This window comes from Stegodyphus dumicola, chromosome X2, assembly GCF_044657685.1.
Source record: "Stegodyphus dumicola isolate Sdum_Otavi_A_Nest chromosome X2, ASM4465768v1".
NCBI lineage: Eukaryota > Metazoa > Arthropoda > Arachnida > Araneae > Eresidae > Stegodyphus > Stegodyphus dumicola.
The window spans coordinates 6,392,233-6,406,830 of NC_140781.1; the positions used below are offsets into that span (position 1 = coordinate 6,392,233).

Below are 14,598 nucleotides of genomic sequence, written 5' to 3' on the forward strand. Positions count from 1 at the left end.
CTGGCTTTGGCAGTTCCAGGGGAAAGTAAGGCTTGACAGGAAAGATAGTTTAAACTTAAAATAAATGTTAGTTAAAATAAATATAAACCCTACAACTGTAAAAAATCACCAAGTTGCACCGAGATCGTGTTGATAGTACATAAGTATCGGAGAATTAATTTGTAAGTGCTGAATTTAATGGATCAATTTGTGTGTAAATAAAATTATTGATATAAAATATTTGAAACTGTTCTCGATTTAACAGAAACTTATAAGGTCTGCCAGAGAGAATTAAGTTGATCCAACAGACATATGAACCACCTTTTTGGTTAGAGCAGTATGGTAGTTCCTTGATATTAACAATTTAGGTCAGAGAAAGTGCTTGAAACTAATTCAGAAGTTCAGAATATCACAAATGCATAAATTATACAATCTTTAGAACAGCGTGACCCTGCTGTTAGATGATGCTAGCATCATCCGTTCTGAAGCACTTGCTGTCTTTTGTATATCTTGTAGTACCAAGGAATGCCCTTTGCATATGATGAGAAAAGCCAGAATTATATATTAATGTTCATTACAGATGCTACCAATGGCCTTTCACATAAACGGAACTGTAGGATTGGTGCTGAGCTCAGTCATCCTAAAAAGTATGGAATTGTTGACTCACTGATTTAGCAATGAATTACACTTCTTTCTCACTGCTGGGATTGCTGCATATGTGTGTGGAAAAGCAGTAACTCATAATTTCATAAAGCATTTGTTGTCAAATGATAAATGGGTATCATAGGATAGCTGATCTTCTGTTATTATGCTGCAAGGCAATTTTTCAGCTCTCGTACGCGTTGACAATATTCTGAAGCTGGTCATACTGCTTATGCTGCCAAGCCACCTGCTTGGAACTGGTTGATCCTGTACTGCACAACTCTCTCAGCAATATCTTCAAAGTGTTAATATCCTTGCACAGTTGTGCAAGACACACATGCTGGAAATGCAGTTGTAGTCTTCTCCAAAATACCACTGAATTAATTGACCACTTACTAAATGTATGGCAGAATCATTTGTAAAAGCACGTAATCAACTTAATTGACTCTGTGTATCAAATATGTGCGGCACCAAGTTACCAGGTGAAGATTTTACATTTAGTAAAATATTATATTGTTGCCACCATTTCTTAATGATAAGTTTTTATTTCAAAATCCTGATCATTTACATATATTCTGAAATGTTATAATGCATGCTAATTTCACAATTGTATGTGGCCCTCAGGGGGCTCACTTTTGTGAGTACAGGTGTGGCAATCCCGAGGTACCCTAGCCCTTCAGGGGATCATCTTCTTGGTGAGACGGGTGTCATGATCCTGGAGCCCCAGTGATCTATCCTCTTTTCCGTCTCCTCTCCTCTTGGCTGGAACTTTTTCCCTTTTCTTCTCCCTCGTGGTTTCTCTCTACGGAGTTTGGGGCTCGTCACGAGAGACTGGAACAGACCTTGTCTCTAGTTCTCGAGTGGCGAGAAAACTGCCCACGTGTTTGCCGTGCGTGGAGACCCGTGTCGCTGGAAAGGAGGGTCCTGGTAGTTGAGGGGCGAGGTACTGTCCCCAATACACTACTTTGGCCTCTGCTTCAGCTAAACGGGAGGCACCTTAGTCGTCCTCACGGGTGTCAATCGGCTGGTCACTAGTCCTTGTGTCAGTGGCTTGGGGTCAAGCTCTCGGGAGTACCTGCTTTCGGGAAAGCCGACTGTGGGGCTTCAGTTTGCGTATAGGTCCGGCTAGCCCTAACACAGGAATCTGTGTTCCCTTGTAGGGCTCCGTTGTGGGCGGGGCCGTCGGACCCGAATCTTTCTTCTCTTCAATATGGCTTCTTCACACATATATTTAATTAAAGATTTCGAGATCACTCCAGTTACTCAAGTCACTCCAGTCTCTCAACCTAGTTCTGAAACATCTACTAGTAAACCAGTCACTCAACCTAGTTCTGAAACATCTACTAATAAACCAATCATTCAATCTAGTTCTGAAACGTCTACTACTAAACCAGTCACTCAACCTGTCACTCAACCTAGTTCTGAAAATTCTGCAAAAAAATTACGGACAGATGCAAATAAAAAAAAATCATCACAATAGTCCCCGTTTCCTAGTCATCTCTAGTCCTTCTGGCGAAATGCATAAGATGTCTCCTTTCGTAATAAATAAATACATCCAGTCTTGTATTGGTGAGCCGAGAAACATAAAGCGTCTCCGCTCCGGAGACTTGCTTATTGATACAAACTCAGCCACCCAGTCTGCTTCTTTACTTCAGATTACTAAACTTGGGCAAGCGAATGTCACTGTAACACCCCATAAGTCACTGAACTATTGTCGTGGTGTAATCTCAGAATTCGACCTTCTGTATGTTTCTGAAGAAGAGATCGCTTCTGAGTTATCCGAACAAAATGTCTGCGGTGTAAGGCGGATCAAGATGCGTAAAGAAGGTAAGTTGATAGACACGAAACACGTGATCCTTACCTTCAACACGCCTGATCTGCCTAAGAATATTAAGGCCGGATATCTAAATATTCCTGTAAGACCTTATATTCCAAACCCTATGCGATGTTTCCAATGCCAGCGTTTCGGCCATTCTAAGACGTCTTGTCGTGGCAGCCTCACATGCGCCCGATGCTCACAGATTGGCCACAGATGCTCACAGATTCCGATAATTGTACCGCTGCGCCTTTGTGTATAAATTGCAAGGGTGACCACCCAGCATTTTCTCGCTTGTGCCCAAAATGGAAATCGGAAAAAGAAATCCAGACTACAAAAGTTACTAGGAACATCTCTTACGCCGAAGCCAGAAGACTAGTCCAGAGCACACAGCTTCGACCAAATTCATCATATGCCAGTGCTGTTAAATCATATCGTACAGTTGCCACCCGAACATCAATAGGCACACAGACCCTACCAAATAAAACCCAACCGTCTACATCCAACAAGAAAAAAGAAAATGCAACCCATATAGTACAAAAGAAAGAAACAGTTATTCAAAGTAAGCCGAAAACTGCCACACAAAAAATATCAAATAAAAATAGAAGTCGCAGCAATAGCTCTCTTGATGACATGATTTCTGAATCTGCGGATTCAGACTTTATGGAAGTGGAAGAGGGTCTGGAATTTCCCAGGCATCTACTTCCACGAAAAACAAAAGAACAGCACAGGAAAAACAAAAACCATTCATAATGGCCACCCTCGTGTCATGGAACTGTCGCGGTTTCCACCGAAATTTGCTTGACATCAAATCTATAATAAATGCGTACCATCCTGTGTGCTTAGCAATACAGGAAACAAATCTGAAACCAGAACACCATGCAAAACTTCGGAGGTTTTCTTTCGTCAGGAAGGATAACCTTGCAGGTGAGCGTGCCAGTGGAGGAGTAGGTCTCCTCTCCTCACTGGATTATCCCTCAAATGTACTTCCTTTGACGACATCCCTCCAAGTTGTCGCTACTCAAATAAATTTTGATATTGTTGTTTCATTTGTTTCTTTGTATTTGCCTCCAAATGAGCACATTTATCAGCAAGATTTAAATAATCTAATAGAGCAGCTGCCTGAGCCTTTTATTATAATAGGAGATTTTAATGGCCATAGTCCACTCTGGGGTAGCAAAGATACAAATTGCCGAGGAAGACAAATTGAGCAGATGATCGAAGATCACAGCCTTTGTCTCCTAAATAATGGGCAAGATACGTACTTCCATGAGCCTTCAAGGACATTCCACGCTCTCGATCTTGCCATCTGTTCACCATCTCTGTTGCCATTTTGCACTTTTAGTGTCGGAAATGACCTGTACAACAGCGATCATTATCCTATTTTTGTGTCTTGCACGAAGAGGAGCAAACCCCGTGTCGAGAGTTCCTCGTTTTATCCTGGACAGGGCAGACTGGGAACTCTTCTCTTCCGTTGCAGAGCTGACAGAGGAAATGGTAGAAGGTGTGCATATCGATGACGCTGTTGAAGCTGTTACTAATGCTATTATTCAGGCAGCTATGCTTTCGATTCCTAGAACATCAGGAAAAACACTAAAATATTCGAAACCGTGGTGGAATCGCGACTGTCATGAAGCACTGAAAAAACAGAAAAAAGCATGGGGTATTTTTCGTAGATATCCTACTCTGCGAAACCTCATAGCTTTTAAAAGAGCCAAAGCAAATGCACGGAAAGTAAGAAGGCAGAGCCAGAGGGATTCCTGGATTTCATATGTGTCCTCAATAACATCCTCTACGCCTAGTAAGCGGGTTTGGGAAAGAGTTCGAAAAGCATGCGGAATGTATAAAGACCACTCACTTTCCTTTCTGGAAAAAGATGGCTGAGTGATTAGCTCCATAGAAGAAATTGCAAATACAATTGGTGAGACATTTGCTGCCGTTTCTTCCAGCCGAAATTACTCACCTGCATTTCTTTCTATCAAGCAACGCTCTGAGAAAAATCCCATCGCTTTCAACTCTTCCAACTTTGAGCCGTACAATAGAGACTTTACTATGGTTGAATTAAAGAGAGCTTTGTTGCAGACACATAGGTCTTGTCCGGGTCTGGATGGCGTGTATTATGAAATGTTAAAGCATCTGTCCTATAAGTCACTGAGTGCCCTTCTCACACTTTACAATAGAGTGTGGAAGGAGCGTACATTTCCCAGTGCATGGAGGAGAGCTGTTGTCATTCCTATTGCGAAGCCAGGGAAAGACCCGAGGAATCCCTCAAACTATCGGCCAATTGCCCTTACCAGTTGTGTTTGCAAACTGTTTGAAAAGATGGTAAACAGCCGCCTAGTCTACTTCTTGGAAAAGAATAATATTATATCGCCTTATCAGAGCGGTTTTCGAAAGGGGAGAACGACCGTAGACAATATGCTTCTATTAGAGACATCTATTCGAAAAGCCTTTGTCAGAAGAAGTCACCTTGTCTCAATATTCTTCGACATTGAGAAAGCTTATGATAAGGCATGGAGATACGGTATACTCCGGGATCTTCACGAGAGTGGCTTGCGCGGCAACCTACCAATTTTCATACAGAATTTCTTGAACGCTAGAACTTTTCAAGTAAGAATTGGCTCTGTTTTTTCGGATGTTTTTCAACAGGAAGAGGGTGTGCCTCAAGGCTGTGTGCTTAGTGTAACGCTGTTCAGTTTAAAAATAAATTCTGTATTAAAAGAACTTCCTCATACCATCTTGGGATCACTATATGTAGATGATTTACAGATTAGCTGTCGAGGAGCAGACATGAGATACATAGAGAGGCAATTGCAGATGGCTCTGAATAAGATCCAAGAATGGTCAGACAAACAGGGATTTACTTTTTCGAAACAGAAAACTGTGTGCGTGCACTTTTGTAGGAAGCGAGGTCTCCATCCTGAACCTGAGTTATATCTAAATGGTACAATTATTCCAGTTGCGCCCGAAGTAAAATTTTTAGGAGTAACGTTCGACCAGAAATTGACTTTCCTTTCTCATGTTTTAAACCTGAGAAAGAAGTGTCTCAAAACACTAAATATTTTAAAAGTGTTGGCGAACCACCTCCTGGGGTGCAGAGCGTTGCTCCATGCTTCGCATTTACAGAGCGCTTATCCGCTCTAGACTGGACTATGGCTCAGTTGTTTATGGATCTGCTCGGTCATCTGTTTTGTTAAAACTGGATCCTGTTCACCATCAAGGTTTGAGGATATGTTCAGGAGCCTTCAGGACTTCTCCTGTCCAGAGCCTGTATGTTGACTGTAATGAACCATCACTTTATCTGAGGCGTGAACAAATGTCCCTTTTGCAATATTTTAATATACTATCCCAACCTGAACATCCCAATAAGCTGTGCTTACTTGATGATGTGAGTAACGCGTTATTTGAAACACGTCCATCTTGTGTTCCTACATTTCTTTTAAGAGTTCGCCCTGTCATTGAGGAACTTTCCCTCTCTGATATGCACCCCCAAGCAGTACAGAATTTTGAAATCCCACCTTGGGAAAATGCACGGATTCAGCTTCTTGATGTTTTTAAGTATCATGTGAAGGCAAGCACTAACGAGATTATTTACAGACAACTCTTCGCTGAGCACAGGAACAAATATAGCAGTTATCTTCCAGTTTATACAGATGGGTCCAAGTCAAAAGATCATGTCGGGATGGCATTTGTAATTAAAGACCACATGGAGGGCAGACGCTTGCACAATGATTTCTCTGTCTTAACATCTGAACTAACTGCGATATATTATAGTCTTTTATACATCTCAAGGCTCTGCTACAAAAAGTTTATAATTTATACAGATTCGTATAGTGCTCTTAAATCATTAGAAGCTTTTCCTAATACTCAAAATCCAGTAATAGTGGATATTCTCAAAATACATATAAACTTAATGAATCGTGGATATGAAATCCTGTACTGCTGGGTTCCCAGGCATGTGGGAATAAAAGGGAATGAGCTGGCAGATATCACAGCAAAATGTGCTGTTGAACTGTCCAGTCGTCTCATCCCTTTTGCAGACATTTGTTGTGTTGTGAAACAAAAGATCCGAAAAAAATGGCAACAACATTGGGATGTTCAGCTTCAAAATAAATTAAGACATGTAAAGCCTAGAATTGAGCACTGGGAATTAACAAAAAATTGTAAGGAGGAAGTTCTTTTGACTCGCCTCAGAATTGGTCACACTAGAGTGACACATAGCTACCTGTTAAAAGCTGAAAATGAACCTGTTTGTTTTAACTGTAATGTTTGTTTATCTGTTCGTCATATTTTAATTGAGTGTCCATGTTTTAATAGTCTTCGCCAGAAATATTTTAATAGCTGTGACTTACCTCTCGACCGTTTAATCGAAAGAGAGGTCAATTCTAATTTATTTTATTATTTAAAAGAGATTGGCTTTTATTACCAAATGTAATTTGTTTTGAAGACTGTCTCTTGAATTTTAAAATGTGCTTTTAACTTGTGTTTATATGACTTCATCCTCTGGATTTGGTACATTTATCTACTTGTTTTTATTTATTGAATTTTAATGTCATCAATTGTAATCATCTCATCTTTTGTTTGGCGCGTCATAATCATCTCTGGTTTTGCGCCATAATCACTCACTCACTCACAATTGTATGTGATTTTTGATTAGTTGCATATATTTTTTTAATACAATTTATTTGTAATATTTCGCCCTGTTACCATTGAGAAACTTTTTTTTACGGAGCTAAAATATCTTTCCCTGGGTGTATTTAAATGTTTATTTTTATGTAGTTTGAAATGCAGCATTTAATTATGAAGTGTAATTTTCATTTCATACTGCATATAATTAAGCCTGATGTAAGATGTTTGAAAGATTGTCTATTTATTATGATAATGATATGGTTGTTTAATTGCTTATGGTAAAGCTAGAATGCATAACATAAGTGGGATGTCTTAGTGGTAAACTTTTCAAGGAGTAATTGCTGATTTTTATGTATATATAGGGAAAACTCCATACAACCAGCTTTTTTGCAGGAGCTAAACTAAGTATGAACAATTAAAATTCAGCTGTTTTTTTTTTTTTTTTCCAATTCACACAGTGGTGAATATTAGCAATATGGATAATTTACCTTAGATATGACATGTGCATTTAATTTGTATGTATATAACTATTTATTTAAACTTGCTGATTTTTAATTTTCTTTACTTATTTTGGATGGTTCAGTAAACATGGGTTTATATAACTTTTTCACCGATCCAGCTTCACTTCAGTTTCATAAATGATGAAACTTTAAAATGGGCTAATGTTGAAATGCAGTATTTTATTTTTTTAGCACTGTGTGCAGTAGTTTGAAACGCCAAAGAAATATCTGTGATATGGAATCCAACTATACATCTAGACCCTCTCGATTAGAGAAGCAAGAAGAGTTTGAAGTCGAAGAGGAAGGTTTTATGCTATCTCCTGTCACCATACAAATAGAAGATAGAGGTAATAACCAAGGAGAGGAATATCAAGATGCAAAAGCGAAAGACAGCTTGTATGCTTTTGATTTGTATGAACAGAGCAGTCAGGGAGGGAAAACAAGTAATCCAGACCTTTCTCCTGATTCTATGGATAGGTTATCAGACTCCAAGCCTGAAAGAAGAAAAGTAAGCTCCTTTATTTTTTCTCCTTTTCCTGGATTCAGTTTGCTTTATGTAAAATGATATCAGTTTTCATTCAATCCTGATAACATTTTGATCATAAATTTAAAGAAAACACAGTTGAACCCCACTATAACAAACTTCAAACAACCAGTAGTTTGATTCATTATAACTGGTGCTTTACTATATCCGATAATGTAAGAATGATGGATTATATCACAAAAATTTGTAAAACTTGAATGTTGAATTCCCAATAATAATGGTGATAATTGATTAACATTCTCACATCTACCGAAAGAAGCGAATAATAAATCTAATTTAAAGGAAACTTATATTGATATGTAATTACAATTATTATGCTAGTTGTTCTTTTTTAATTTCATTATACTTTAGTACTTTTGCATGATAAATTACTTAATATAAATATTATTGTTTTGATCCTTCTAATTACTCATTTGCTACTTTTCCATTTTGCCGGTGCAAGCGATAAAGTCGCCAAAAATAATACAATTGATGCCAAACAGAATATCCTGGTAACCTTTTACGCCTCATTTTCAAAACAAGTCGCATCCATTTCTTATCAGATTGACTGTTTCTTTCAATACTGATGTACAGTTACATAGAAATTTTACCAGGTAATTCAGTTTTATGCTCTAAGGCCATTTGCAGTAATAAAGTCTATTAGGATGCAATCACACCGCTCACCCATAGGTGAAAATATAGAAAAACCAAAGTCAAGGGTTGAATTCAAGGTTATTTAATATTAAAGGTTAGGCCAGGAACGGAAAAAGCGTGCCATTGGTTGCTGGTAGTGATGTCACCCGGGTGACAAGACACATGGGTTGGCGCGTCTGCTACATGATTTTGGTAATGGAAAAAATGTAAACTAAAGCAAAATGATCATTTTATATGTGGTAGTTATATTAACATACCGGAAATACCGGGTATATTATTTTCTGATTAAGCAAATGTTTATTTTATACACAGAATTCTTACGAATGGTGAAAATAATTGTAAACATTACATCCTTTACTAGTGGACAGTGGAAAAATTAGTTTAAGTTTTTGTGTTTTCAATAAAAAAATTTTTATTGGTATACGTATTATAAGATCAGTTTATAAAATATATGTTAAAAAGTTTAATTTATTTTAAATTAAAAATTTTTAAAACAAATAATTATTTTAATTAAAAATTTAAAATCCTCCTTGCGCACTAGTTTTCTATATTCTTTCCTAATTTTTCCTTTACGTTTGTCATAAAGACTTGACAAAGGTTTTTGTGTATCCGTTATTGAATATGATAGATCAGAACTTTTTAAAAAGGATTTTTGTGAACTTAAACCCAGTTTTCGGAAAAATATCTCCTTTTGTTAAACATTATCACAAGTTTAAACTTCTTAATAACCTCATATCCCAAAATGCATACACAGATCTATTGTAACATATAACAAGATAGTTTCTTCCAAATATCATTCATTTTTAACTAAAAATGAGATGCATGGAGCATTTTCAAGACATACAAACTGCAAAAATTTTTGTTTTGAGAAAACCGAGTTTAAAGTTTTTCTTCAAATTTACCTTTAATACATGGTCATGAGGAACAGCAAATTAACTTTAAATATGAATATGTAGACACTAGATAACATTTTCGTATCCTTTAACAATTTTTAATCTCATAATATTAATATGAGAAAAATAAACATATGGCAAATTCGCTCGTGATTCGAAGTTTGAGGATTGGATTGGATTATTTAATTAGCACACGAGGGCTATCTGCCTAAAGGGAGGGATGCCTTCGTGGAGGACTTTCTAAGCGAAATTTGAGGTAGAAACAATTTATGCATTATATCCAATGAAACTTTTAAAATTCACTCGCATCATATGTTTCACCTTCATTTGTTAGATTTACATTATATTTTAATGTTTTACAATATTTTTTACTATTTCTGTTTTTTTTTCCAAGCAGGTAAACTTCTCTTTTTGCTTTGGTTCAAGCGACATTGATCACGCTTTTTTGCAATGAGTAGAGAAAACGAGATTGTTTCCTCCTGTTCTAGGCGTATAATATTCACATAATTAAAGTTAAATTCAATACTGACATTTTAGCCTTTTTTTCAGAAATAAACACTTCTTTTGGGCAAATATATAAATTATTACATCAGTAATTAACTGTTGAAATACATTTCTTTAGATTTTTCTCCAGAATTTAAAGGGCAAAGTTTATGTTTTTTACACATTTTAAATGCTTGTAACTTATTTAAAAATTAGAATATTTTAACTCGTTTTTTTGCATATGATGTAGTTACGTAAATGGATCCCCTTAAAATAAAGCCTTAGAAAATGAGAAACGATATGTAGTTAATTAAGGGAAATAAATGTTGTAAAGCAAGGTATTTTTCAATATTTTTGTGTTGTATTGTCTGCATTAAATAAATCTTGTTGAATAGAACACATGAAGACATAACTCTAAAACCATGGTAATAACATGATCAAAAAGTATTTTCCTATTTATTTTCATTCCTCATGCATTTTTTTTAATACAAATGAACTTTGACATTCCATCAGAAATATATGATCGTGATTTTCAGTTTAAATTACATAACTCAAGCAAAAATATATATAAAAAGATTTAAATCAACAAATTCATATTTAATTACCCTAAAATTCTACAAATTTCTTAATATCACATACTTTTAAATGGACTTATCACATTCTTTTAAAATTACCATCATCAATAAATCATTTTTACTTACACTGATTCACTTCACATTTCAGCAGAAGTGCATATATTTTCAGTATTATCTAAATGGACTCTTGTAATCCCTTAGACTAATAACATTCCTATATAACATTTATCCTGGCGTGTTTATTTGCTATAGCAAATAATCTTCGATTTTCACGCCCTATTCTTCCCTCAATACATTAAAAATGGAATAATTAAAATACATTTCTTACACATAAATGTACAATAATAAAACTAATAAACTTGCCCTACATCTTAATTTCAATTCAGCCTGTATTCAAATTAAATATTTTTAATTACTAATGTATTTATATCAGGTTGTTTCTTAAAATTTTGTTATACTCGAAATAGTGTTCAGTATTTAATGTCTTTCTCTTATAATTAAAAACAAATTATATTGAATCAAAATTAAAACATATGCAGCAGTTAACACTGAAGAGAATATCTTACTTAATCTTTCGCTATTTGTATTCCAGCACAGTATTGTTTTCCTTCAGGGTCAAGCATGTGTAAGTTCACTTAGTTATATCAATTACATTACATCAGACATATGCATCAGTTAAATAACACTAAAGGAAGTATGGCACTCACTCATTCGATGTTTGCATCATAGTGTGGCCGAGAAATTGTTCTTTCCTCACGGTAAAGCATGTATCAGTTTACTTAGTTCACAATGCTTAACCCAGACATTGCTTCAATACATAGAATTATGTTTGAGACGCAAAGAAAGTAGCCAAAACATGTGAATGAAGTTGCATAAGCGAATTTATCAACTAATCATTCAGGTACTCAGTATTGGTAAACATGACACTGAGTTTAAATATCTCGCTATGATGTAAGTCTCATCCACAAAATGATAAAAAGTGATTTAAAATGAAAAATTTTTCAATTTTAAATGTAAAATAGCAGAAAATGTAAAATTACATCACAGTTATGTAGGAAAACTACATAAATTCATTAAAAAATAGTCAATTATTTTATCTGGTGGTAAAGAGTCTTTTCCGCCAAAAAACGTATTGGCGTGTATAATTCTGACACAACGCTATAGCACAATTTGCCACTTCTGACTAGGTATAATAGCAAATTAACAACACAAATCAAATCAAACTGTTGATGCAACGAAAGTAAACAAATGCCAAAAACTAACGACTGTCACCCACATGACGTCATGCGCATGTCGCATAATTTTCTCCCTGCACTACGCATCGCTCTTGGGCCACCCCTGGGTTAAATTCATCAATTCTAATGAGAATGCACTAGCAAAGTAAAGCACTACAGTTTTACATGATTTCTGAATAAGCTATTCATACGAATTGAAATGATTCTTGCATTTAAACTTGTATTTCAAATTAAGCTGCAACTTGAAATTAATGTAGATAATAACTGAGAGAATTAGATTTTTGTAGCGTAGTTTACTTGAGATAAGATCACTTGGGTTCACGTGTTATGAAACGGCAAATCAGGATGTTATACCGTGAAAGCATAGTAAAATTATCTTTTTACAAAATTTATAATGATATTAAAATGTTCATGCCTTCAAAATCAAAATTTCTTAGAACTAGCATTTGTTGACATTTTTTATGTGTATGCTGTGTGTTGTCGCCAATAAAGTCTGCTTGGCAAGATTTGCATCGGCAAAATGGAAAAGTACCACCCATTTATAACTGTGAATAGTTATTTTATTCATAACAATATTAAAACACTAAAAATGAACAATAAAAAATATTGACAAATTTACTTTTACTTAACTTCGGAGAACAAAAAAAAAAAATTATTTTTTCTGCTGGCATAATGCAGATTGCATGGAAATTTTATCCATAGTTCCAAAGCAAGGACTGAGTAACCTTTATAAGGAATATCCTATATCTTTCAAAACCTTTATTCGAAGGACATAACTTGAAGAGCATTTATACTTAAACAAAACAAAAACTGATAAGCATCAAAATTTCATTCCCTAGTTAACAAAACTGTATAGCCCCAAGCTCTTCTCCTGAATAGTGGAAATTTAAAAATTTCCATCATAACATTAGCCTTGAATAGGTCTCTGTCTGATAGCTTGGTGAAAAGTTTGAATGGAATCTTAGACCATCCATGTTTGTTGGTTCATTGATCACTAACACTATATGGTATCCAAAGATATGCTTATTGTGCCCTTGTTCTCCTTGCTTATTGTGTCCTAGAATCACCCCTTTTTTACAGAGCTTTTGCTTAAAGCCCAGAGAAAAATGGGGGTGAAGATTAATGCAGATACTAACAACTTAAACATGAGGGATATTAAGGATTAGTAATTTTTTTTTTCCATTTAATTACAGAAATTCTGGAAGAACTATGAAACTCACGTAAGATATTAGTCAAAGATATCCATACAGTTTAACATATTTGATACATACAGTCTGTAACATAGAGTTTAACATACCTTTGAAGGTTCGTAATAGCATTAAAAAATAGCATTAATTACAGTACAAAGTCCAAGATCCGGTCATGTTAGGACTTCGGTGATTCCGAATTTGGGATTTTTCCAGATCATCAGTTTAAAACATGTAGAAATTATAGAATTAAAAACATGAAATCATAGTTTATGAAATAATGATGCATTTATGATCTAAAGGGTAACAAAATCTATGAAAGAAAAGCTTAATATTTATTTGTTTACTTTATTAAACATTTCTTTCATTGGAAGTTTGTTTAAGTTGCTTTTTTTGTACTAAAATTTTCACTTTACTTCTGCAGACAGACTTAACTTCTTATTCAGTTACAAAGCTCCATTGTTCAAGTCCTGTAATTGCCGAGTCAAGAATTCCGACTAACTTGCCAATCGAAATTTTGTGTTTTCAATAACTTCTCTTACTTTCTTTACTATTGGTAGTGGTATTTTCTGGATCTAGAACCATACTACAGAGTTCACCATCCATTAATTGACTGTTGATTGGAGCATTGTCATTGCATTGGATGATTAGAGAATGAAATACTGCTGTTATATCATCTTCATTCATTACTGCTTCTGCACATTTCTTCACAAAATCCATTAATTGGAAAATTTCACTTTTGGTTTGTGATATCTGCAGAACCTTCTCATTCATGGCTATCAGAATCCTCATCATGAAATACGGTAGCTGGCCATAAAGTATGCCAGGCATTTTTTTAAAGTACCTGGAGACACATCCTTCCATGATCTTGTGATTCTCCAAAATGCAGATTTTATGCTAAAATATTTCAAAAATGCTTGAATAGTCTTACCATTATTCAAGAAATTTAATATGGATTTAAAAAATTCTACTTTATATTTGCATTTCAGCATGCGCACTATTCTGATATCCATAGGCTGAGTGATGGACGTATAATTTGGAGGAAAAACTAACATGAATACATTATCTTTCACGAAAACTTTAAGTGAATTATGAGCCGAACAGCTATCTACAATCAGGAAAGTTTTGGCGTCATTAGATAAACCAACCAAATTTTGTCAAGCCTCGGGTTTGAAATGATTTTTAAACCAATCACTCATTGACACTTATGTCATCCATGCTCTTTTATTTAAACAGTATATAATGGGGAAAATCTTTACTTCTTTAAAATGCTCGAGGTCATGTATTTTTTCCGGTTCCGAAACATTTACACTTGTGCTTTCCTGCAGCATTTGCACATGCTAAAATTGTCAGTCTCGCTTTGGAATCTTTGACACCAGTTGGAGCCTTTCTGTAGAGGTTTCCTATGTATTTTGCGGTGCTTTATCAGCATTGTAAATTTGTTGTAGAGCTAACTTTTCACTATTAATGAATTCAATGAAT

The 14,598-nt window shown here is 35.3% G+C and overlaps 1 protein-coding gene across 5 annotated transcripts in view; it reads left to right on the plus strand.

Annotated features, from left to right (window-relative positions):
* The window catches only part of enc (R3H domain containing protein encore), a 208,844-nt gene that overhangs the window by 10,328 nt on the left and 183,918 nt on the right, over nt 1-14,598 (plus strand). For all 5 annotated transcript variants that reach the window (XR_015038915.1, XM_085809124.1, XM_085809123.1 and 2 more), the window contains exon 2: nt 7,759-8,074. Coding sequence is in view for 4 of the 5 variants with exons in the window: in XM_085809124.1 (XP_085665250.1) it covers nt 7,802-8,074 (273 nt within the window). In the remaining variant the exon portion in view is untranslated. The remainder of the gene's footprint in view (nt 1-7,758; nt 8,075-14,598) is intronic.